Below are 25,019 nucleotides of genomic sequence, written 5' to 3'. Positions count from 1 at the left end.
ATATAAGAGAACCTGCTAACTGCAAGAGAGAAGATAAACTTGAACCCTTTATACATTTGACTGGTCTCCAAGATGACGAACCAATGTTGCAGATTAGCCATACAGATTAAGGAGCACGAGGAGCATCAGGAACGAACTAGACCAAGTGTAACCTCTAAAAGGAGACATTTGATGTATTGATACAAGGAAAATGAATCATAAGCATACAAGCAGCTGCACAGCGCCGGTAGAAGTTAATTGTTACATATACAGCACCAGTAGAAGTTAATTGTTACATATACAGCACCACAGCTTTCTACAAAATATGAATTGATTAATCGGCCACTATTTCTACCTTTTTCTTCATTTTATTGGGTTACGTCTCAAATTTGTACATCAGGAAAACCCCCCGCTTTTAGTAAAACACCGAAGAATGAATGCCCTCACCTTCAGCATTTTAAAGCTTTTTTATCTCCGTCTCCGATCTATAGGAACTCTCCAAGGCAAGGACATCATTGTTGCCAGCACAAAACAAAGCTTAGGCAATGAGATTCGTACACCGAGGATAAACTATGCGTCTGGAGCTGCACGACCTTGCCCACGTGGCAATTTTTGTGTCCCGGCTGTCAATGGAATTAATTAAGAAGAAAAATAAGATATGTAAGTAATAAATAAATTATGATAGTGAATAGCAAACACACACCAAGCAGAGAGAAGGAGAGAGGCCCAACGGGGTTGCCGCAATGACGTTGGCCTTTGCCCGTCAGAAATGCAATGTGGGTTCAAATTTCATAGGTACCACTCTCTATGCAAGCCTAAACATTCATAGGCCTTAAGACTGAAGCTAACCACGGGGTTTTAAGCCACCAGAATTAATTTCATCTTCCAAAGTGACTTTGTCTTCAGAAACACACACACACACACAAACACAGAGATGGAGAGAAAGAGAAAGAGGGACTAACAATCCTCAACATCTTTTAATTGGTAGTAGTGTGGAGCTATTTCAACCAGCCATTCAGGTTTCAGCTCTGTAACCTGCATTCAGTTGGTTCACATCAGAAGCTTTTATTAATTGAAATTATTGACGACACGTATTACAGAAGCCCAATCCATACCTGGCGCATGAACTCTTTCGTTGTTAGCACCAATTCGTGGTAAATTACCCATCTAGGAAGAACCTGAAAAAGACAAATAGACAAGTATTGCCCCCTAAGCGGAACATATAAAAAGAACGTAAATTAAAAAAACCAAGTATCCCAAAGATGGGCCTCAATAACATGAGCACCCCCAAATATAAGCACTAGTTATGCACTAATCTTAACAGTTGACCATGTCAGAATTATGGATAGAAAAATTCCAAATCAAAAGGAATTATGGTTAAAAGAACTCTGACTCAAGAAAATTACCAAAAAAGGTGATAGTTGACCTTTTAGAAGCTATTCTAAACGTGTATGATTGGGTGGTTAAAACTAGTGCACATAAGTGCCCATATTTGAGGAGCTCATATTCTAAGAAATCTCCTAATCTTATAGCATAAGGGTTAAGATACAGTAATACAATTATATCCTAAGAGCGCCAGAAAATTGTAAGAATCAGACTCGCCAGGAGGACTACCCAATTCCCCAGAAGTTTAGCTTCACCTAGAAAAATGCCTTAATTCTAGGGGCAAATAAAACTCCACACTTCCAAACCATTTCACAGTCGGTCCTTTTATCTTATGATGGTTCTAACAGGTTTACTTCCAAGCTATTCCACAAACAATCGATCCCTTCTAATCCTATCAAGGACTAGCTGCTACACTGGTCCAATTGGGTAAAGGGTGGTTGGACATTTCCATCTCATACAGCCACAGGCGGGTCATAAGTTAATACTGGCTTTCGACCACCTTCTACAGGGGAAGTATTCCTCCACCAAAATTAGCTTGCATTTGTCAAAAACATATACAAATATAGTCAGTTTCCTTGTTCTGGACAAGGTTGAGACCGTCTCGAAAATATTATTATTCCAGAAAAATGTTGTGAATATGTATGTGCGTGTGTAGTTTACATAAAGAAAAAGAAATAGTGAATACCTGTGCTAGACCAGAGGTTGGATGTATATGTACAGTTTGCGGGTTTTTTACAGTACGATATGCCCCAGTCTTTTGCAGTTTTGCTGAGTTGTGAAAAAAACCTAGACAAGAAAAAACAAAAAATAAAAGAAAAAGATTAGGCAGAGTAACAACGATTGCAGCATTTTATACACTTTACAATAAAATAGTCCAAGTAAATAGTTACTATACAAACCTGATGTTATGGCCTTCTTTATAGAGTCAAGATCATTTGGGTTAGAGGTAAGTTCAATCTCCACCCTCTCTAACAGTCCTTGCAACTGATCTCGAATATCTCTAGCACGTTTCATACTCCTCACCTGGCATTGACAAAGATTACATGTCTATGACTAACAACCAGTACCAAGAAATAGTAAAACAAAAGTGAACCAATACTACCTGAATATAATTTTCGTAACACCATTGAGTAGAAAAGTTTGTTTCTTTCCACGAATCATAAACCTATAACAGCAAAATGAGGCCAAGAAAATAAGTATGGCCAATTACTTCATTAAGGTAAAAAGAAGTGTGAGTTACCCTATCAAAAATACATCAAAATAAAAAGCACCTTTAGCAAGGCAATATGGTCACCAACATTGCCCATATGGAAGTTCATTCTTGCATTATCAGCATGCACTTGCTTATCCTTTGGACGGTAAAAGATGGAGTTGCCAACAGAAAGCATTGCAGCTATTGAAATGATCTCTTCAGAACACTTGTATTTATCAGAAGCAACGATCATCTTGGAGAGCATGGGATCAAGAGGAAACTCTGCCATCCTCCTTCCTGTCTTTGTCAGCTCCCCTTTGTTATTGAGTGCACCAAGAGCATAAAGTTGCTCAAGTGCCTTAAGTAATGCCTCGGAAGGAGGGGGATCCATAAAATCAAAATTAACTAGGTCATTGATGCCCATTGTTTTGAGCATTAGTGCAACATTTGCAAGATTAGTTCTCTGTATCTCAGGAACCGTGTTGTCTTCCAAATCTTGGTGATAGTTATATGCAGTGTACAGACGAAAGCATTTCCCAGGGCCAGTACGCCCAGACCTACCAGCCCTCTGCAAAGCAGATGCTTTAGAGATAGGAGTAATCAGCAATGACTCCATACCTGTTCTTGGATTATAAGAATTCAATTTACAAAATCCAGGATCAATAACATATTTTATTCCATCAATTGTAAGTGATGTCTCTGCAATATTTGTTGCCAAGACAACTTTTCGAGCACCTTCAGGAGTTGGTTCAAATATCTTAGCTTGAAGATCTGTTGGAAGGTTGGCATAAATCGGGCATATGATGAGCTCCGCAATTCTTGTTCCCAAGCCCCTTGTTCTGTGTTTCAGAATCTCTTCTGCTGTTTCTATTTCTTCTTGTCCCGTAAGGAAAACAAGAATATCACCTGCTGGCTGTGTCACGTGGATCTGCAACACAGTAACAATAGCAGCATCCAAATAATCTGCTTCTGGAGCTTTTGTATAATGAATATCAACCGGGAAACGTCTTCCTGGTATTTTGAAAATAGGAGCAGAATCAAAATAATCACTGAACTTCTCGGCATCAAGGGTTGCACTCGATATAAGAAGCTTTAAATCAGGCCGGAAACGTGATATATCCTAATCAAGCAATTCAAGAAGCATAGATCAGGCCAAAAACATGCTATATCCTAATGGAGTAATTCAACAGCTATGTTAACAGAACGCCATGATATTTCAATGTGTAAATCCTCATCATGGCATCCAAATTTTTGGGAAATTAAGCACATTAAGAGTTAAGAAGCATCACTGCGCTTTAAACAAGAACGTGTAATGACAGTGCAAAATGCAATCACTACCAAAGTCCAAAAATGGTTTTCAATAACGCCATGAATCACGGGTAAATTTTTTGTACAAGGAAAAAAGAACAAACCTATGCAACAAAGCATAAAGCACGGAATTGCTTGCAACAGTCTGGTGATCGCTAAAGAGCATGTTTTCTAAGAAAAAGAATCAGCAACATATGATGGGAAAGCAATGTCACATACCTTGACTAAACCAAACAAAATATCTGTTGACAGGGTTCTCTCATGAGCCTCATCCACCATGATGACACTGCAGAAAAAAGAACAGGAGCATTAATTAATTTCGCCACTTTACCAATAAGAACAAAATCAAGAAAATTATTCAACTATACCCTACACCATCAAAAGCTCGCCAAAGAGTTAGACTCAGTCTCTTTAGGGTCCCTAAGCCAGCTTGGCCACCTAGGCTTAATGTCTATGGGTAGTGAAAACAACTAAGCACACCCAGGAGAAGGCCAGTCTATGCTTGGTGAAACAAAAGCTCAATTTTTCTTACCTTTATGTGTTTTTAAACTGGTTCAATTTTAGATATTGCACTTCTGTTAGTTATTTTCTAACATTAGTCATCTATGGGTACTTCTTAACAGAATATACTGGCCATATTTGTTCCCCTGTACAGTTCTTAGTGACATGATTATGATTTAGTGTTGCTAAATACCCACATGTATGGAGTTTTCAATTATGTAACATGCCTTTTTTGTAAAATTTGCATTGTGCATATATGTATGAATGTATCAATTTTGTTTATTTTCTTTTTGAGATTAGTCTACTATGTGCTAAGTTCTTATATCATTTCCTAGACTTGTTGGACAGGTTGTGTTTGTATTTGTTTTACATATAACATCATACATGTTTGTTAATGATTTTAACATTTGTTCAAGAAAACTTCTTTTCACTTCTTTGCATTTTTCTGTGAGCTGCCTAGTCCCATCTAGTCTGGACTAGTTCCTAAGAAAGGGCCAGCACCTGAAAACCACCTAATGTTTTTTACTTCATAGGCCATACACAACCAAAAAAAAAATAGTGAAACATCATGTTACAATTATAAATTCACCAAAAGAAACCCAAAAAAAAAAAACCTTGAACAACTGAGAGAATAAATACCACATGGAATTTGTGTATGTAGATACCTGTAGCTTGATAGATCAGGTTCACCTAGAAGCTCCCTGAGCAGCATCCCATCTGTCATATACTTCAAAAGTGTACGATCTGAAGTACAATCTTCAAAACGAATTGAATATCCAACCTACAAAAATTTCATTAAAGATTGAAATTGCATTTTTTCAAGCTTGACGCTCAGATAGAAAAGATGAAATAAATAAATATAGACAAAAAGTCAACAGTTATAAAATACAAATAAATCAGTGTGAAGTACATGGTATGCATACAACCTCATGCCCAAGCTTGACCCCCATCTCCTGGGCAACTCGTGCGGCCACACTCATTGCTGCAACACGGCGTGGCTGCGTGCAACCAACCTGGGAACAAGTTAGAAATGATTATCTTATCCATCACGGAATATTGCACAAAATAGTCCAGTACATGCAATCTGTATGGGCAGAAAAAATGGGTGTCCTCTCATATGTACCCAGCAAACATATCTATGGGATGTGTGTGTGTGGGGTGGGGTGGGGGGGGGGGGGGGGAGGGGGGATAGAGAGAGAGAACTATTGAGCTCAACCAACTGGATGAAAGACAGTCTTTCAGCCCTCCATAAAATTTTCCAACAAAACTTCGGACATTAAGAGAGAGCAACCAAATACTATATTAAACATCAGTAGACTGTAAGTAACATTCAGTTTCACCTCATAGAATTCTCAATCATTATATCCAACAGAAGTAGTCTAATGTTACCTTTCCCTTTTTTGTGTAACCAGCTTCATGAAGGTATTGAGGAATCTGAGTAGTCTTCCCTGAGCCTGTCTCACCAACAATTACAAGAACCTGGAAGCCATAAAAGATGCAAATTGAGAAACTTAACCATCTATATGTAAAGTCTTCAAGCATAACTGTTAGGAAATATGCCTCGGTAATTTATAATTGCTCTGCAATCCCTGCGCTGCTTAGTACAAACAAATTTGTGATTCCGAAGAAAAAAAGATAATACCATAATAAAGTTGCAAACTCATAAGGTCAACAAAGGCAAAAATATATTATATTACAACAAAAGGATTAGGCAATTTATTAACTTGTTAATGTATTACTATTAGGACACTGATAAAACATCAAACAAAATTATAGATAAAATATGATAAAAAAAATCAGGAAAAAAAAATCATTCCTGCAGTGAGAGACCTGATGATAGATATGTTTTTGGCACTTCATCTACTATTGGAAGTCGATGATAACAACAAGAAATTTTCAGAATCTGCAACACTTCTGAATGTAATTCAAGTTTTGATGCTCACTATAGTATGTCAGAGAGGTTATCAAAGTTTTTCTCTTTGTATGTGGTCCATTTACTTTCTGCATGAATTCGAAAAATATGATCGCTGTTTATGTATTTACTAGACGTAAGTTGTCATAAAGATATAAAACACTTATACAAAGTTCAATAAATGCAATTTACAGACTATGAACATGTACTATTTGATCTGCACAAATAAGTTTCAACATAAATCAAATCATGTATAACCTAAACCAATTTTTGTAGTATAGGGAGTTCAGGTGATACCAAGCTCTCTCTCTCTCCCCACCTTCCCCTCCCCCCCCCCCCCCCCCCCCAAACAAACAATTCAATGGTACTCTCTTCCACTCTCTCTCAGAGAAGATGTGAGCAAGATTTATTATTCGGCTGTTGTCGCATTCATGGTAATGTCTTGTCTTGTGACATTTTAATTGCCCAATTTCTTCGCACGCACATTCATTCAGTAACTTCATAATTCATATAGCCCAATTAGTAACAATAAAGAACCTATTACCTTATTAACCTTTAACAAGGAACTTCAAATCCCTGGATACAGTCAGAAACTGGAACAGGGAAGAATACAAGTGAACCACTCAAAGCATGTGTTACAAGCCAGATAATGCCAAGGAGAAAACGAACTGCATTAATTAGAAAGTGACTGCCAGGAACTTGGATAGTCTTCCAAGGAAAGATTTAATAATGTTGTTTACGTACAATTAAATCACAATAAAAAATGTTGTTCCATTGTCCAACCACATTGACTAGATTAGGAATAGAAGCATGTGGAGCATTCAGAATACAAACACAAGATTAGGCAGTATAGTTATATAAACAAAGACTGATTGAGGAGTAGTTAACACCCTGAATGAAAGAAGCAATTGAGACGAGTGAAAGGACAAACTCTGAACAATGGCCAACTTTTCGTTGAAAGAACACCTCAAATGGAGTGTGGAATCAACAATAACCATAATCCATCATGTTAAGAAAAGGAAACATAAATACAGCCCACTCAAGACTTTTTTATAACAATAGGTACTAATGTGTTGGAGATGCATGCATGCAAGATCCAGAAATATGCAGAGCAAAAGCAACTAAAGAAGCAAAGAACACAGACCTGATGATCTTCAACAGCCTGAAGTAACTCCTCCCGATAAGGATAGATGGGCAAGGTTTTCCTGTCATTCTGTAGACAAAAAATAAAAGAAATAAGAATCAAAACCCACCAATGAACTAAATGCAGATTGTCTTATTTATATTAACTTGCATCTATGCATGTGCTGTCTTCTAACATCAGCAAGATAGTTACAATATTTTTCGCACACACACATATATATAGGGAAAATGGGAAAATCCAGTCCACCCACCCCCCCCCACCCAAAGCACTCTTTTCACTCATTCTGTCTCCCCTCCCTCTCCATTCCTCTCTACACCTCTCCTCCCAACATTTATGTGCCCTTTGATTAATGGAGAGGAAGAAGGGATAGATAAGAGGAAAGGGGAAGAATAAATCAGACGGAAGAGACGCAGAGGAGAGAGAGGGGGACTCGAAAATCTAATCACACAATAGGGTACCCTCAGGCAACTTTTTTAAATTCTAGAAAAATAAAGGTCTTCCTTCCCAGCCACAACAACAAATCAAAGTTGTAAAAGCTGTATCATATGGTGTATCAGTCGGGCCGAACTATACATGCATCGTAAAAATTTATTTTTTTTATTCAGTAAAAAATAAAAAGTAGATAAAAAATCAGAAAAATCAGGACAAACAAAACAAAATATTTTCTATATAAAACATCTCATCACAGTACGTCAGTCACATAATAAACATTCATAATTCGTCATCAACACACATAATAATGACATCGATATGATAAGCATGATAAAGTTTAAAGTCTTAAAGTCTTTTACAGTAAAAGTTTTACTGTTTTACATCATACCATCAAGAACTAAGAATCTATTTATTCATCTTCATTATAATTATATAATCTATCTATTCATTTTTTTCATCGTCATTATAATCTTCATCCTTAATGCAGCAATTTCTCATTTCTCCCTTCAATCGTCGATTTTTTGGCAATTTCTCTCCAAAATGGCAAAAGCACTTACTCCCACAACTCTTAGGCATGTTGGAAATGAAAGGGAGGTGCAGGTTTTAAACATAAAATGTTTGAAAAAGGGCATCGCGCAACTTTAAGAAAAAAGACAGGCCCATATCATAAGAGAGGCCATATCACCACATCATACAATACATACGATACGGGCCATGTATCGTATCATTTTTTCGTACGATACGGGTCCATATTGTACGATACGGATAACACTGCCACAATATTGTTATCAGGTTTTCAATGGTGAGGTTTCCTCAAGTATGTTTTTGGCAAAATTATTTTTCCCAAAAAATCTCAGGATGACATCCGCAATTTTTTTAAACAATAAAAAAAAACCTTAAAAATTAGGTAAAGTAAAATAAATGGAAAACTAATAAGACATAAAGTAGATAAATCATAAAATGACAAAAAATAATGTTTTACTGATGGTGAATGATGATAAATGATTTAATTTAAGTTTAAACTTTAAAATTTAGTTTATGATGGCCTATGTTGTTGAGGTGTGCCTGGCGTTACTCCACTTGCATCGCCCTAGTCCAAGTACATAGGCGAGGCAAGGTCATAGTGTGCCTATTGTTGTTATATGTCTATAAATTATATAATATTGACCATTGTGGATTGTTGTTATACGACTATAACACTATTAGTCATATTATATAACTTAATATATATAGTAGTTGTTTCCATACATTTATAAAGAGTCCAACAGTCGCCTAACTGCACCTAGGCATGCCTAGGCGCTAGGCACAGACATAGCCTGCACACTAGGCTGTGCCTAGCGACTTTGATAACATCGATGATGACATTAACTTTTAAAAAAGTGACGACAATGCAGTAAATTTCTTTTTTTTTTTGCCTTTTCTAATGCTAATATCATGTTTTTTCTTAAAAAGAATGTGATATCACTGGCTATCTTCCCAGCTGGGCTTTAGTATTCAGATGACCGACCTTTTTTTTTTAATTAAAATCCTATTAAAATAAAGATAAAATTATCAATCAATGAATTGTATATTAAAGAAAAAAATATCATATTCTTAACCTTCTTTGCAAAATTTCAAAAAAAAAAACTGTTAAAAAGGAACTGAAGGACTGTTTGTGTTCTCCTGACACTTGTATTCAATGAAATAAAAAGGAATACACATAGGCTTAAAGCCTTAAACCAAGAGAACATCCTCCCAATTTAAACTCATTTGTAAAAGAAGAGGGGAAAGCAAAAACGAGGTTTTGTTAAACTTCCATGGTGGCCAAAAGGAGATAGGAAGACAAGATTTCATAACATGGAAGCAATCAAGAGATGAGAATTTGCATAAAGACATTCTCATTTGCATAAAGACATGGTATTCCTTAGAACAGGACGACAAATCACTTTACGAGTGTGAAGTACAATTGTTCATCTGACAAAAACCATAAATGCAAAGCAAATCAAAATTACGCAACTTATCTTTTACATGTAATGCAAAATTAAGTACATAATTTTCTGTTGTACACATTTTTTTCATAAGTAATAGCCAAGAATATTAGAATAATAAAACCCATCAGCAAGATGTTGTAGGCAACCTTTTAGATGTCAGAAATAATGTGTCATTTGAATTACACAACAAAAGAAGATCACTAGAATCCAACAACTTTCCTGCATAGACCAATTACCTCCAAACAAAATATTGTAAATGGAAAAGGTGATGAATTTGGGGCTTTAAGGCAGATTTATAATTGTCTTATATGATGCCAATCTATTTTCCAAGACATTTTTATTTTTCAACAACTTTGAGACACATGGAAAGATACATATTCGCATGCATGTGCATGCACATGTTTGTATAAGCAACCAGCAAAGCACTAGGTGGGACTAAAGCTGCACAAAGCAACAGTATGAAAGGATCTCTGTTTATAACATGTTATTCAAAGAAAACAAATACCTGCAGTTTTTGTAGCAAAGTTTTGGCAACTGAATCCTCAACCTCCATAGGTAATTCATCTTCATACTGCATTCAAAAAACCACAAGAAAGCAAATTAAACAATTTACAAAGGCAGTCATATCACAGAGGATAAGAACTTCTAAGAAGTTGCCACAACTTTGGGATGGAAGATACCTTCACTCCATCCATGACAGATGCCTTGATGAACTCAATCTGATCCTCAAAGACATACCTAATAATATTAACAAAAGTTATAAAAAATGAATTTAACAAGAATAAATTAATGATAATGAATGATATACAGTTTACTTAGACCTCACAATAACTTCATCTATCAACTAGGATGAAAATTATGAAATTTGATCTGTACATCCATGGAATCTTCTACAAGCGGAGGCAGAGACAGGAAAAATACTAGGAGGCCACAACTATTCCAAAATTTTAGGTGGCTCAAAGAAGTTTTCTTTAAAAGAAAATCAATCTGAAATTTTAGTTTTTTAGGGTTAATAAATGGAATAGAAAACAAAAATGAAGTAGGAATCAAGCACACTAAACACTTAAAACATATTCTTCCCTAGTTGACAGCAAAATTATATTAGAAAATGGTTCAAAATTTGATTTATGCCACAAAATTACCAATATTATTAACGTTCACAAAAAAAAATGATATATCGAAACTCTTTTCCATTGATTAGTTCTACCTCAAAATTATTATTGGTTCTTCAAGCCAAGTTCCTACACTACCAAGACTACAGAGGTTTGCAAGATGCCATGTCATTCGTGTTGCTAAATTGCTACATCAGCTAACAAGGTGGGTTACTCTACAGTGTAGCAGGTTATGTAAAAACCTACCTACAAGCAGCTTGTTCAAGTAGACAAGCACTAGTTTAACAAAGTGACAGAAACCTTACCAAAACCTAGCCTGTTTACCTCTATGAAAAAGCACTCATCTATCCAGCTGTGTTACATAGTCACGAATATCATTCTTGGGTACCATCGGTAAGGTTTCTCTAGGGTATCTTTAGGAAAAGTTGGTTTTTTTTTTTCTTTTGGAAAAACTCAGAGATTTTATACATACATATATATATATATATATATATATATATATATATATATATATATATATATAATCAAAATGTTAGGTAAAAATACAATAAATAAGAAACTAATGATAAGACAGAAAAAAAAACCATCTAGTTAAAATGATAAAGTAATAAGCATTGTATAGCATCTAGAAGGTCATATTAAATACCTAAAACAAGTAGAAATAAACAATGAAACAGAAGTTGAAAAAAATGCAAACTGGCAATGAAATAAAAAATAAAAGAAAAAATCATGATAAAATGATATTTACGTTTTTTTTCAAAGATCATGATTTGTGCCTTTTTTGTTTTTTGGATTTTTTTCATTAATATTGCTCAACATTTTCAAAAATACTGTGATATTTGTATCAATGGTCTGTTACACACATATAACATACATAAGCACGTACATATTGTCTATTTACTATTATCTGCTTATCTTTCTTGTGTACACTCTTATGTTGTTCCGGTATCTCACATTAAGAGTTGTCCTCAACCACTGGATACACATAATTTTTCCTCAAAAGCAATTCAAAATAGAAATTCAGTCACATAAAGTTGCTGACCTTTAGGACTTGACAAGTAAAACTGGTCCCTGTGGTCAGCTTAGAAACCAGGTGATATTTAACATCATGAGAAGACTAGAGTTATTTTCTAAATCAAATTTAGTGAATGCAGGAAAATTTCAAGGATACAAGAACATTGCTTAAGAGAGCCTAAACTAAAATCTTCAACAGTTCACAGGTGGCCACCCTGGCCCAATCACGTCTCAATGGATTTTTAGAAAAATACTACTAGTATCTGGTGATTGGAGAATCAAAAAATGGATGCAATAATAATAGGAAAAACATGGAGAACATTGGTTTCTATATTAATTGTTTCTAGTCATTACTGTTATCCAATACTGATACTTTTTTATCAAGACATTTACAGGTGTCTTACTATATGTCTGGTATAATTGTACACTTCTGTACCCTTTAGGGTAAAGTATAAAACATTACATAGCCATAATTTAGAAACAACAATAATGATAACCAAAAATATCTGAAAAAAAGGAGAAAGCTAAAAGAAAAGAAAACCTGGCTGTTTTATTCCCAGTTTCCAGGAGCTTCATTTCCAAAAGCAATTTGTTTTGCTTTCAGACTCTGGTGTAGTACTAGCACTGGAATATACCAGCCCATATGTATGTGAGAGAGAGGGAGATGGGGGAAGCCAATCACGACCATAACTGCAGACTCAACTCATCTCAATCTAAGTTTCAAGAATTTTACAGAGTGAAAATGAAATTCAATGACAAATCAAGTAACAGGTAGCAATATGTTCTCCAACTCCCCTAAAACTTCTTATCAACATTTTCACCAAGTGGAAACCAGAAAATCTGAAGTCCCAACTAATTTTTGAGATTCCAATAACCTCTTTTTTGTGTAAATATATGTTCTTACTTCTTAAGAATCCTGTCAGTGGTGTTCTAGCATCCACCAACAAGTGCTGGATAATATCAAGATCCTCAAGCATCTCTGATATAAGAATCCACACCCAAACAAGACCATATACTGTCAAATGATGAGAACTTACTCATAGTCATCTGTTTGTTTCGTCCGGTCTAGCGCTCCAAACTTTAGGGTTGCTTTTCCTGTGGAAATTGAGGCTTAACTGTGAGAAAAGGAGGCATAAGATCCGAGGCTGCATAAAAAGATGTGTTTTGGGTGGGAGATCCCAGTTTGTTTAAACCGAGGATCTCAATAGCATGGATGTTAAATCCATGCTACATGTTAAAAACCATAGATTTAAGGTCGGAATTTGGAGGGGTGGTGATCTGACCTTAAATTCATGGATCTCACCGCAGATCTCAGATCCATGGTGAAACAAACACAACCTAATTTTTTGTAAGAGAGTTAGCAGAAAACTCATAGGTTCATACTTTTCTAATTATTTACCGAGGATCTCAATAGCATGGATGTTAAATCCATGCTACATGTTAAAAACCATATATTTAAGGTCGGAATTTGGAGGGGTGGTGATCTGACCTTAAATTCATGGATCTCACTGCAGATCTCAGATCCATGGTGAAACAAACACAACCTAATTTTTTGTAAGAGAGTTAGCAGAAAACTCATAGTTTCATACTTTTCTAATTATTTCCTAATTTTAATAAGAAAACCTTCCATTAGAAACCTCAGAATGATGTTGATGACAGTATTTAATCAATTCTAGCCCATCTTATACCAATATAGAAAGTTATCATTTTAGTGTCAATGTGACAAAATATCTAGTTCCACAAACAAGCAAGGCCGAAATTAGAATTTACCTATTTGATGCTCTTCCCATGCTTCCTGTTCTGCAAATGGGTTCATCTTCTCACCAACATTATCCCTGCTCACATGAGAAACAATTACCTTTCGAAGCCGATAACAAAATACCTTTCCACACAAAGCAGGATAACTTGTGATTCCCAGGAGAACCATAGGAAAATACTCACTTATATTTTCTAGAGACTCACCTGTAACGCTGCATTGCGACGGAGAATCTTTTCTCTTGATTTACACCACCATCAACATCATATGCTTCTGGCATCTTGTACTGTTATTAAGAAAAAAAATTGACTAAGATACATAATTAAAACCATAATTAAGACATAACAGACCAAAAGACAAAAAAGCTTCAGGTAAGCTCTTGTCATCATAAAGGATCAGCATCATCAATGGCAATAATGACACTTCAGATTCAGAGATTAACATCTCATAAATGTCTATCCACCAAACCTCTACCTTTTCAGGAACACCAGTTTATATGAAATGAATATATAAATGAGAAGTCTGCAAACTACAGTGTTCTGAGCTTTGTGCTTAAGTACTCTCTTGCTTAGTTCCAGTATCTATAAAGATCAGCTCATTTAACCTTATATCATCCAATGGATACTAGCCATAACCTATCCCACATATGTGGACAAGAATGGTCCTGTGGAATCAAATTAAAGCAGCCAAACTGTATTGCATGTATTAGCTTTATCCTTCAACATGAGGAGCAAATAAGTGTCTCCATATTGATAGTCCTACTGACCATCTGAACAAATGTTACTGTGATGTCAATGACAGTGATAAAAATGGCATCAGCTAAATCAAAGTAACACTGAACAAGGCCTGCTTAAGCTATAACCAAGAAATATTATCTTAGCACACTAAAAAGATAATATTATCTGAGAACTATAAATAAATGTCTGTTTCATCCACATAATTTCATAACCTAAAATATATAATAACAAGATCATATAGAATAGTTTCTTATGTTCACAATCATCATAAGCCTGTTTTGCTCAATTATGTTTTCCCCCTGATCCAGATGATCCCAATGGCAGCAGTCAAGTCTAAGAACGCTGTACTTATAATAAAATTGTGGAATGCATCACAAAACAAACTAAGGAGTTGCAACAAAGACAAGGCATAGTCGTATTTTTCCATAATGCAGAAGACGATGTCCATCCGGGTAAGTATACCAACATTCATGTCTATCTTGGTAAATACCAGAAACATTGATATACAAGTTTCATTACAAACTCCTTGCAGCTTAGAGTACGAAACAGCACCAAACTATCTAAAGGAAGAAGTAAAGCTCATTCATTCTTGTAACAGTCACGAAACTTATCTTGTGGAGCAAGACAAATATCTGATTCACATGCTTGCACTCAATAAAAGAAACAAAATAAAAGGTGGAAGGCAAATATTTATAGCCGCGAACATAAGAACTAATTTGCCAAGATCGTATAAGATGCCATAAAGCACACCTCCATGATCTCGTCCACCTCTTCAACTCGTTTCTTTGCAAGTCCATATATTTCTTTCTTATACCTGAACATACACAAACTCCAATCATATCCTTCATAATCAATGGCATAAAATACCAAAAATTTGAAAATTGGCATGGTACAAAAATTAGAACATGCGTTTTTTTTTTTTTGGTTCATCACTTTTCTCTTAATTAAAAAGAACAGCATCTAACAATATTACTACATAATAGTCGAACATTAGGTAAAGCCAGAAAATTACTTATAGCAGTCATGAAGCCTAAGTCCAATGCCAAGAAATGCACGGCCTCATGTTTACTACAGTATTGTCACATAGGTACTGCTGTAAAGGCAGCGTACCCATACCGGTCAGGTATGACACCGGTACTGCTGTCCCATGTACTTCTTGGGTACTGGTCAAACAATACCGCCATACCGGATATGGTCAATGAACCCAGGACCGTATCCATCTGATTAGGACTTTGTCAAAGTTGACTGAGTCCTTACCTAACCAAAATTTTGGATTTCTGTTTTTTTCCTTTACACCATTTATACTCAGGAAATGCATGCAAAGCTGTGTTTTCATATTTTGTTCAAGTATCTTTTTCAGAATCTATAAATTTTGAATCATGTTATGAATGTGTTATTTTGTTTGTTGGAATTCTAAATTCATGTTATATATATATACACACACACAGCCGCAACCCCACACCCATGTTTTTTGAAAATAGTCTGAAACCGTATGCATACCAGCATCCATACCGGCACCCATACACGTACCTATGTGACATAGACAGTAAGTCGATACTATATTCCTAAAAGACGATGAAAATAGAATTCAGTTTCCAACTAAAATATCAAACCAACTTGACTATGCCATTTACTGTCATTTTGAAGAAGGAAAAGAATCAGTCAGTGGAAACATATGAAAGAATATCAGATCAATGAAGTTTTATGTTTTTAACATAGACCTAAGAAGAAATTCCCAGTTAACATGCCTATTTCAATATGCATAAACTAAACTATAACCTTGGTACAAACTACTTGCATATGTATCACTTGGATCTATCTCTCACATGCACACACAAGCAGACACATCAAAGCCATTTATTCTAGATTTTGAAATGTTTTTCATGTGTATTGACAACAGTGCCTGAAATCAATAGGATACAACAGCATTAAGTAACAGATTTAGAAGCAATATGATTAACAAGGAAGAAAAGACACACATATACATGCCATTGTGGGTCATACATATGTATGTGTGTGTAGATACACATATTGTACGTGGATATACATTATACCCATATTTTATAATTGCACAGAACAGTGCTGCAGGTAGCAGTGCATATCGTGCAATATACGACAAGAGTAAGTCAACTTTCTAAGTGGAATGTGCTATGCTCCTAAAACCACCGGTAATCACTGTATCACATGATCTGGCTCATCACACCAGCGCAGGATACGGGTGTGGCATATAAATTGTCCATTGCCGCACCACAACCACGCTTAAGTCAGTGTGTTGTTTAGATCACTATTGGCCTGACCAACAAACATTATGTTCTGCACTTTGCAACATTAGCATATATATCTTATGTATATCCCAAAAAAAAAGGATCTAAAAGGGACGAAATACAAAAGAAAAAGAAATAACGGAACTAAATTTTCAGAACATATACATACATCCCACGATCCAAATTACCTCATTTCTTCACGCTCCTTTTCTGTCACATGTACGCCTTCAAAAAGATATGCTTCATCTTCAATATCATCTCTAAGAGTGGAAGCAGAAAGTTTAGACAAAAAATTGGAAGCTCAAAATTTTATCTTAAAATTAACAAAATGATGTAGATTCAACAACTATCATCTCGGCAAATCAATGCTGAGGAAACATACCTAAGCTCATCTAATTTTTTCAGCTCTCTTTTCTTTAGATATTCTTGCCTTGAAACTTTTCTGCAACCAATAAAAAGCATATTATCACCAGATGAAGTCTATTATCTGGACATGAAACTTTAATCTACAAGCAAATACTGTAACTGAGATGCTAAGGTTGGAACCTTAAGTTTGAAATATCATTATCCTCTAGGGCTTTTGATCTCCGAATTGCTTCCTCTGTTATTTATAACATAGGTCAAAACATAGGACAAACAATTATATATAGAGATCCAAAATAATAAAATTCACAACTTATTGGCTTGTAAGGATTCAGAATTATGAATTCATAATTTATAGACTTACCTTCCTCTTTCCGGGTTAGAGTTGGCTCCATAAACTGCAACAAAAGAGAAAATTATGCACTTTGTATGACAACCAGTGAATGAATATCCGTGAATGGGAGAAAAAGCTAACCAAGACAATAAAATAAGAACGTTTATAAAAAAAATCCAGTCCTGGACTTGTTAAATGGCAAATAAAATAGATCAAAAATATGTCCAAGGGCCATTCACCTTCCGTGTTGCAGCTGCATCCTTTTCTCTGAGCCTTTTTTCCAATTCCATTCGCTCCTGCTGATCACGTAGTCTAACTTCCTCTAGCTAGAATATGAATTACACAGGTAAGATTCAAGACTGAGAAAGGCATAATATTCAATATCTTGTCACACTTCCAAAATGAAATTGGTGTTGCTGAGAATATGCATATGTAAAACTCTGACAATGACACATTCATCTGAAGCAAAATAAGCATTGGGGTGCCAATAATAAATTGGAAGTGCCATAAAAATGAAAGTAGTAACACAAACATGACCATAATGTATGAATCACATTGTGCCTAAAACTCAATGTCAAGCATAGGTTCAAAACCTTTTTATGGTTCCTGACATTCCATCAATCAACTGCATGTATAAGACAACATTGCGTACAAAATTGTAGACCATGTACTGCATGAAGAACAGTCTGATGCACAGTTTTCATGTTACAGCCTCAGGTGTGTCTGTAACCTTTGAGACATGAATAATCCAAAATAAAAGAAGCCAGGAAGAAGAGATTAGGGACATAAACAACACTCATTCCCTACTTCTTAAATCTACATGATATACCTCTCTTTCATCATCATCATCATCATCAGAGTATCGATCTTCTTTTCTGCTAACTGCTGGCACATTCACCTTCAGCATTAAATGAAATGTTACTATAACAACTTACAGGACCAAGCAAGATACAATACGCATAAGATGTAATATGGTTGTATACCTCTTCACGATCGTCTTCTTCTTCCTCATCATGCTTCCGCCTCTTTTTCCTAATATGCTTAGATCGAGCACCAGGACCCTTGGATGGAATATCTGAAACTGTAGATACTTGATCTTCTTCATCATCAGCATCTAGAAGAGTGTATTCAATTTGCCTCCTAGCAAATAGTGCAGCTTCTTTCTCTGCTTTTTGGTAACTCTAAAAAGAAATAAATCATGGTTCAGATGTGCAACCATTACTAGATAATAAAAGTACAACTAAGTTTATGTTTTCTTTGTTATAGCTGTGGTGACAGGAAATCAGGCCTGATAGAATTAACGAACTTATGGAACATGTTTTATAATGCAAGTGAATCATCATATAAGTTCTCCAACAAATATGCTACTTGAGCTCCCAAAGACACCAGTATCAGAATCCACAGGAAAGGGCCTACTATATACACTACAGATCTTCTCTATATAAATTTTTTTCTTCCTTTTCAGACCATTTTTCCACAGGCAGACCTTTCAGACATGCCTTACAAGGTCTCAAACAAAAATACCATTAAAATATATCTTTCATTTGTTTTTATATTTTGCACTTTCCAATGTAAAAATTGTCCAAATGAACTCTATAAGGAAACCCAATTTTAAAACAATTCAAGAACAATATTTCTGAATTTACATTGAAGTATATTAGGGAATACAAATCGTGTTATGAGTCCCCCAAGAATATGAATTTTCGACAGTTATGAATTTTTATGCTTATATGAGAATTTATATTATTTCCTAAACAATTCAATGCATCATTCAGCAGATCCTGAATCCTGCAAAGTCTTGAAATACAATTTCGCCATATTAGCCCCCTACTGATTCCCAAAATACCTAGGAGAATGTCTCAATCTTGATGATTTACTTTCAATCGAATTACAATCATCAAAATACTAGCCTCCCAGGTCATAGTAGTAATTCAACACAAAGCAGGAAATATAGACAGAAAATAAGATATTCTATTGCCACTTTAAGATACATACACGCAGTCCATTGGAAGGGTGTTGTGTCATATGGTAGTGAAGGTTAAAACCATTTCATTATGCAAACAATGGCAAAGATTTAACACAGAGATAGTTAGTGAAAAAACTAAAGCACTGATTGGCAAGTATGGCAGCATAAATCTTACATTTAAACCAGCAGCCTTATGTGGAACTTTAGAATAGATCTCTTCAGCAAAATTTTTTGTCTCTGTTGACGATGAGAAGCCATTCTCAATGAGTTTCTGAACCACATCAGTTGGTGAAGCAGATTTTTTTGCTACATAAGTTTATACATCAGGGAATTAGATATATGCCCCAATTCCAAACTGAGTTTCAAGGAGGAAAAAAAATAACTAAAAAAAATGTTATTTCAAGCTTGAACTCGAATATATAATGGTTTAACATACAAAGTCCAATAACAAAGGTGACCACTGCTGGCTGCGAGTAGCCCAAGAGTGAGAACAGCTTCTCAGAAACCCACGTCCGTAAATGGGCATCGTCTCCCATTTCTTATATTTGAATGTGTGGTACAATTGGATGAGCTAATGCAAATCAAGGAAAACAAGGAAATTAGCTTGAACCTAAATGAGTTGGTCATGTGGAAAGAGACGAAATAAAGTGATCATTCATATAAAGCAAAATGAAAAAGTTCTAGCAGAGATAGCAATACAAATCATGATAAGGACATATAAAAAAAAAAAAAAAAAAGGAAAACAAAGAACTCATAGACAAAATAGGTAATATATTAAAAGAATCAAATGGTTGAGGGTTGTTGAGGCTCATCTTGCATCTATTATTGTAATGACGAAAAGAACGAAGTAGGTGAAGCATGCATTAATGCTGATGGTGACCTACAATGATTGGAAACTTTTTTTGAATGATGACAATGTGAAGGTCCAAGAAATTAAAAAAAAACATTTAGTTGATTTATGATGGGACAAGATTATCAATATATATTTTCTTCAGTTTAAAGAACCTATTTGGAGATGCTGAGAGAAGTTGATAGAAAGGCTATGCTTCATAAAGTTTATGATATGCGGAATAACATGATTAAAAAAATCAAAGCATATCAAACGTCAAAAGAAGAACGTTGCACTAGATAATTTCCAGTTTCTCAATCATGTGCAGAAAAATTTAATAAAAAGATGGGATAAAACAATACCGATTTGATTGTATGGCACACTCCCTAAGTTCTAAATATTATAGACAAACATAGTTGTCATGAGGTATTGGTCGAATTCCTCCTAATCATAGCCACAAATATCATTCTTAGGATTTCATCGGTGAGGTTTTTCTTGGGTATTTATCGAAAAGTTGTTCTTTTCGAAAAAAAATCTCAGGAAAATCTCAGAGTTCTTTAAGAAAATAAAAAATTTAAAAAGTTAGGTAAAAATACAAGAAATGAAAAACTAATAAGTATTGTATTGCAGTTAAGAGGTCAAGTTAAATACATAAAAAAAGAGGAATAAAACAATGAAACACAAGTTGAAAAACATAAAAACAGAAAATGGAATAAAATCTAAATGAAAAAACGTGATAAATTCATTTTTAACATTTTTTTCAATATACCGCGATATTTTCCCGTTTTTAATCGTTTTCTTTGTTTTTCTTGTTAATATCGCAATATTTTTTAAAATATCACGATACTTTGGCTATGCTCCTAATCAAACTCCAGACATAATAAACAATAGGGACATATGTTTGGGGAGACTTTTTAGTGTTCGTCATATGCTGAAGATAATAAATAGTGAGTTTACGAGCTTCTCATATGGAAGAAATGATTCATTGATGATTGCAATAGAAAAGATGAAGAAGATCCTATTAAGTATTAACTAATGATTATATTTTGGAGCATGGATACCAAATCTCCAACGGCTTACATTTGAAATTATCATATCAACTTGCATCCTCATCATGTTGTGAAATAAAGTAGAGCATGCATTACCAAATTCACAACATCAAAAGCAATAAACCCACTAGTGGGCAAGCAAAAGATTTAGTTTATGTTCACTACAACATCCGCTCACTTTCACACACTTTGGATGCTTATAGGTACTATTTTAATTTTTATCTTTGATATCTACAAATCTATTGATTGGTTTCTTGAAGTTAAATATTAACTTAAATCATATCGTATTTTTGTTGCAAGTTGTAGTTCGGCAACATTCAAGTATTATGATGTTAATCCAGATGATGCTCACGTGGATCTTGAAGGAATACATGATTCGCATGCTCAAACTATGGACCTTGTGAAGCATGTCGTTCCTTCTTATCTTGATGATGGAATTGAGAAGGATCAATAAAGCTAATCTATTTTGGATTTTTTGTATGTTTGTTACTTTCATACTTTGTTCATTAGTTTCTTCTTCATAATCTGTAAATTTTGAATCATGAATGTGTTGTTTTGTTTGTTAACTTTGTTTAATTGTTATTTCTTGTTATACATATAATATGCATGGTAGTGTCTTGGAAATGCTCTACATCCGTACCTATACCAGCACCCAACAGAGTTTTTCACTTTGAAAGAACTAACATTAATGAAAAAGGAAATCAATGAAAGCATTATAGCAGTATATTAGTCCATCTTAACATTATAACAGCATATAATTTGCAGAAACCAACATCAACGAAAATGAAAATGTACTACTAACAAATTATGACCTGTTGAAGCCTTCAGATATGCACATTTCATTAAAGAAAAGAAAAAAAGAAAGCATGTGGCCTACATAAAGGAGTTCCACGACTAGCAGGTTGCAGCACAACGAGAATTTTTAAGTACCCTAACTATCTTATAAAGTTCTATGGGGTCCAATAATGTTAAAAAATTAAGGTTGCTTAAAAAAATAATACTTCATGGAACTTAATTGATTCAATTATCACACTAAAAAGTAAGCAAGACAATATGAAGTGTGAACTGTGAACTATAGCAAAGAATCCCCCAGTACCAAAGTTCACTTTTCCTATTGATTTCTTAGATGGAAGACATGACCATGCTAACTTTTTCTGGTTCGAAAATCACAGTCGTCCAACTTCAACTGCAGTATTGATCAGAAGCTCAATAAATGCAAAGGTAATCCATAATATTATATGAATTTCAAAGAATAGCTTTCACATTGCATTAAAAGAGATTTGCAGAAACCACTTCAACCACCATATAAGAGACAGCAGAGGTAAAAAAAAATAGAACTTTATCTTTCGGATGTCAATTTCTCCCAATTTGAAGCTCAGAATTCCGCAAAAGGAAAAAAGCAAACCTATAACAAGAGAAATGGGCATTTTGTCCTCATTCTATTTTTCAGCATCTAATAGAAAAGGAGGAACTAACGAAATAGAAGAAAAAAACACACGTTTCCGATATTGAAGCGGAAAATCCAGTTATGAACAGTAGTTAATACTGGCAAAACTGTGGCCTCCGGGTAGAGGAAAGTGAATTGACTCTGAGCCCTCTTTTGTTATTGCTTTGAAAAAGAAGGCACAGAAATTAATCAAACACGCACCATTCATCAAGAAATTCAGCTCTTCCTGGACTGAACCAATTCAATATCATGCGAATAAAGAAACATGAAGACACCCGACAGGGAAAACGTCAAGAAAAATGGCCCGTACAAGAAAGATGACGGGAATTCCAAGGGATGCGCTCGCCTGGCAAATAGAACTCGATATTAGGGCACAAACAGGAGGAAGCAGCAGGAAGGATTTTCAGAAAAATGCCAACCCTGGCTCGGGAGGGGGGGAAGAGAGAAAGAGTACCGTGGATGCAAGACCGCCGTCGGAGGCAGGCAGGGGGGGGGAAAAGAGAGCGGACTTGGGAAGTAGGGATCTCCGAGCTTCTTCGAGACCGACGTCCAAAATCAGTTTCGCGCGTATAAAACTGCAAACCGCGGTTTGGTTTGAGTGGAAATTTTACAAAAACAAGTCTCGTTAACGGGAATATAACAAAGACAGGCACATGTTTCAACGTATTCAATTAACTGCCTGGGGTGAAGATTCTAGTTGCAGAAATAAGCTTCAAGATTGAAATTATCTTTTTACCCCGAAAATGTTACGGACTGCTATCGCAAGAACAATAGTGGCTATTCACCACCTGACCTAAACATCCTTCAAAATATATATATATATATATATATATATATATATATATATATATATATATAACTAATAAGATACCGTCCTAGCACATCCTTAACAGAAATAAGTCGTTTCCAGATTAGAGTCATTTGAGATTAATATGCATGATTTGGGGTTTTATTAAAAGATAAAACTAATAAGCTTCTTTTCTGGTGGACGGAGGCATTGGAGGTGCTGTGAATGTGGTTGTGAGGAGATTTCTCCTTGGGTGTTGATAGAACGAGAAGAGTTTAGGTTGCAATCATCTGCAGATTTTGAGATATTTGTGAAGTTGGTTTTATCTGTTTTCATTCTTTCTGCCTATCTCGGTAAAGTAAGATCGATGGCTACGTAAACCAATGTCTAGATCTATAAAAAAGTGCAGGAAAGCAAGAACCAATATGCAGGAAAAAAATTTCTGTTTGCAAGCAAATGAAATCTTTCTGCCACACGATGCTTTTTGGGGGTGTTCGGACGTGCAAAATCTTTTCCATGCATCATGGAATCATCCTTCGCCCCTTCCATCGTTAAAGCCTTGATTTTATCTCTAATACAATATTGAAAATTGAAACGGCTCCTTCCATTTAATTCATGTCTAAAGGGTGTTTGATGAGGCTGGAACTGGATGATCCTAAAATTAAAAATTCTCATTTTGTATTTGTGTTATTAAGCAAAGAATTTTGATTCCGAAATTATAGAATCATTCTTGAATCAAAATTCTGGAGCGATGATTTTACCTTGAAGGGTGAAATTATGATTGCAGAATTTTATAATTTTTTGCATGTATACTTAAGACATGTCATAACATGCCTTAGCCTCTTATACGTGCCCCAACATACAAACTCATCCAAATAACATAAGATAGAAATATGTTTAAAAAACTGGCATGTAAATTTGTTTAACCATATGAATAACTATCAACCGATTGTTGACAACAAATAACCTGAACATATGCCACAGGTAAAAGTTTGCACTCGTGGTTACGCTTCATTTGCTGACAAACATCTCATGAATGACAGGAAAGACAATGACATTTCAGGTTGTCCTAAAAAATGATCAAAACTTAGCTCTGCACTTACCGAGACATCTCTTGGAAGCTCACCGGGTAGATCTCATCTACCTGTGGGAAAGGCTCAAGTAGTTCCTGGAAAGGTTTTGGACAGGACTTTCTTGAAAAGTCAGGATTCTGACGGTAGTGCGATAAGCTCATAAGTTCTCGGGCATCTTCTAATGTCATTCACGCTTCTTCTTGTCCTTCTTCAAGAACTTTCCAATAGCAATTGTATGTCATTTTTTATACAACAAATTGTATGTCATTAGTGTTCACAAAAAGAATGAAGATCAATGACAATTGTCCATCAATATGAGTTTCCTTCTCCATAGTCTTGAAGGGTCATTACGGGACCAATGAAAGTGGGCAGGTGTTGAAACGTAGTTCTGCAACTTGCAAGTTTACATGCAACCAGTCTATATCCCTGATGAAATGTCCACGTTAATTTGTCTGCCCTATTGG

The 25,019-nt window shown here is 35.2% G+C and overlaps 1 protein-coding gene across 3 annotated transcripts; it reads right to left on the bottom strand.

Annotated features, from left to right (window-relative positions):
* Positions 1 to 26: 26 nt before the first annotated feature.
* LOC116264156 (pre-mRNA-splicing factor ATP-dependent RNA helicase DEAH1) lies at positions 27 to 23,271 on the bottom strand. 3 transcript variants are annotated; one of them, XM_031644209.2, is made up of 29 exons: positions 23,150 to 23,271; positions 22,897 to 23,041; positions 19,807 to 19,941; positions 19,546 to 19,676; positions 18,388 to 18,585; positions 18,234 to 18,302; positions 17,644 to 17,730; positions 17,435 to 17,468; positions 17,254 to 17,308; positions 17,090 to 17,149; positions 16,896 to 16,967; positions 15,194 to 15,257; positions 13,913 to 13,992; positions 13,721 to 13,785; positions 12,988 to 13,045; positions 10,505 to 10,562; positions 10,330 to 10,395; positions 7,423 to 7,491; positions 5,756 to 5,845; positions 5,293 to 5,379; positions 5,032 to 5,147; positions 4,085 to 4,151; positions 2,637 to 3,677; positions 2,468 to 2,530; positions 2,265 to 2,388; positions 2,051 to 2,151; positions 1,095 to 1,157; positions 942 to 1,014; positions 27 to 602 (listed from the first exon to the last, which is right to left on the bottom strand). In XM_031644209.2, exons 3-29 carry the CDS (start codon positions 19,904 to 19,906, stop codon positions 550 to 552), a joined length of 3,144 nt encoding a protein of 1,047 aa, XP_031500069.1. In that variant the 5' UTR covers positions 19,907 to 19,941; positions 22,897 to 23,041; positions 23,150 to 23,271; the 3' UTR covers positions 27 to 549. The 3 variants fall into 3 exon arrangements, with proteins under 3 accessions (XP_031500069.1, XP_031500068.1, XP_049936480.1); XM_031644208.2 differs by having other exon boundaries at positions 23,006 to 23,041; XM_050080523.1 differs by lacking the exon at positions 22,897 to 23,041 and having other exon boundaries at positions 23,150 to 23,218.
* Between the last annotated feature and the right edge of the window lie 1,748 nt (positions 23,272 to 25,019).

This window comes from Nymphaea colorata, chromosome 11 (assembly GCF_008831285.2).
Source record: "Nymphaea colorata isolate Beijing-Zhang1983 chromosome 11, ASM883128v2, whole genome shotgun sequence".
NCBI classification, from domain to species: Eukaryota; Viridiplantae; Streptophyta; class Magnoliopsida; order Nymphaeales; family Nymphaeaceae; genus Nymphaea; species Nymphaea colorata.
The sequence above is the reverse complement of the archived record's forward strand: the minus strand, read 5'-3'. Positions and strand labels throughout refer to the sequence as shown.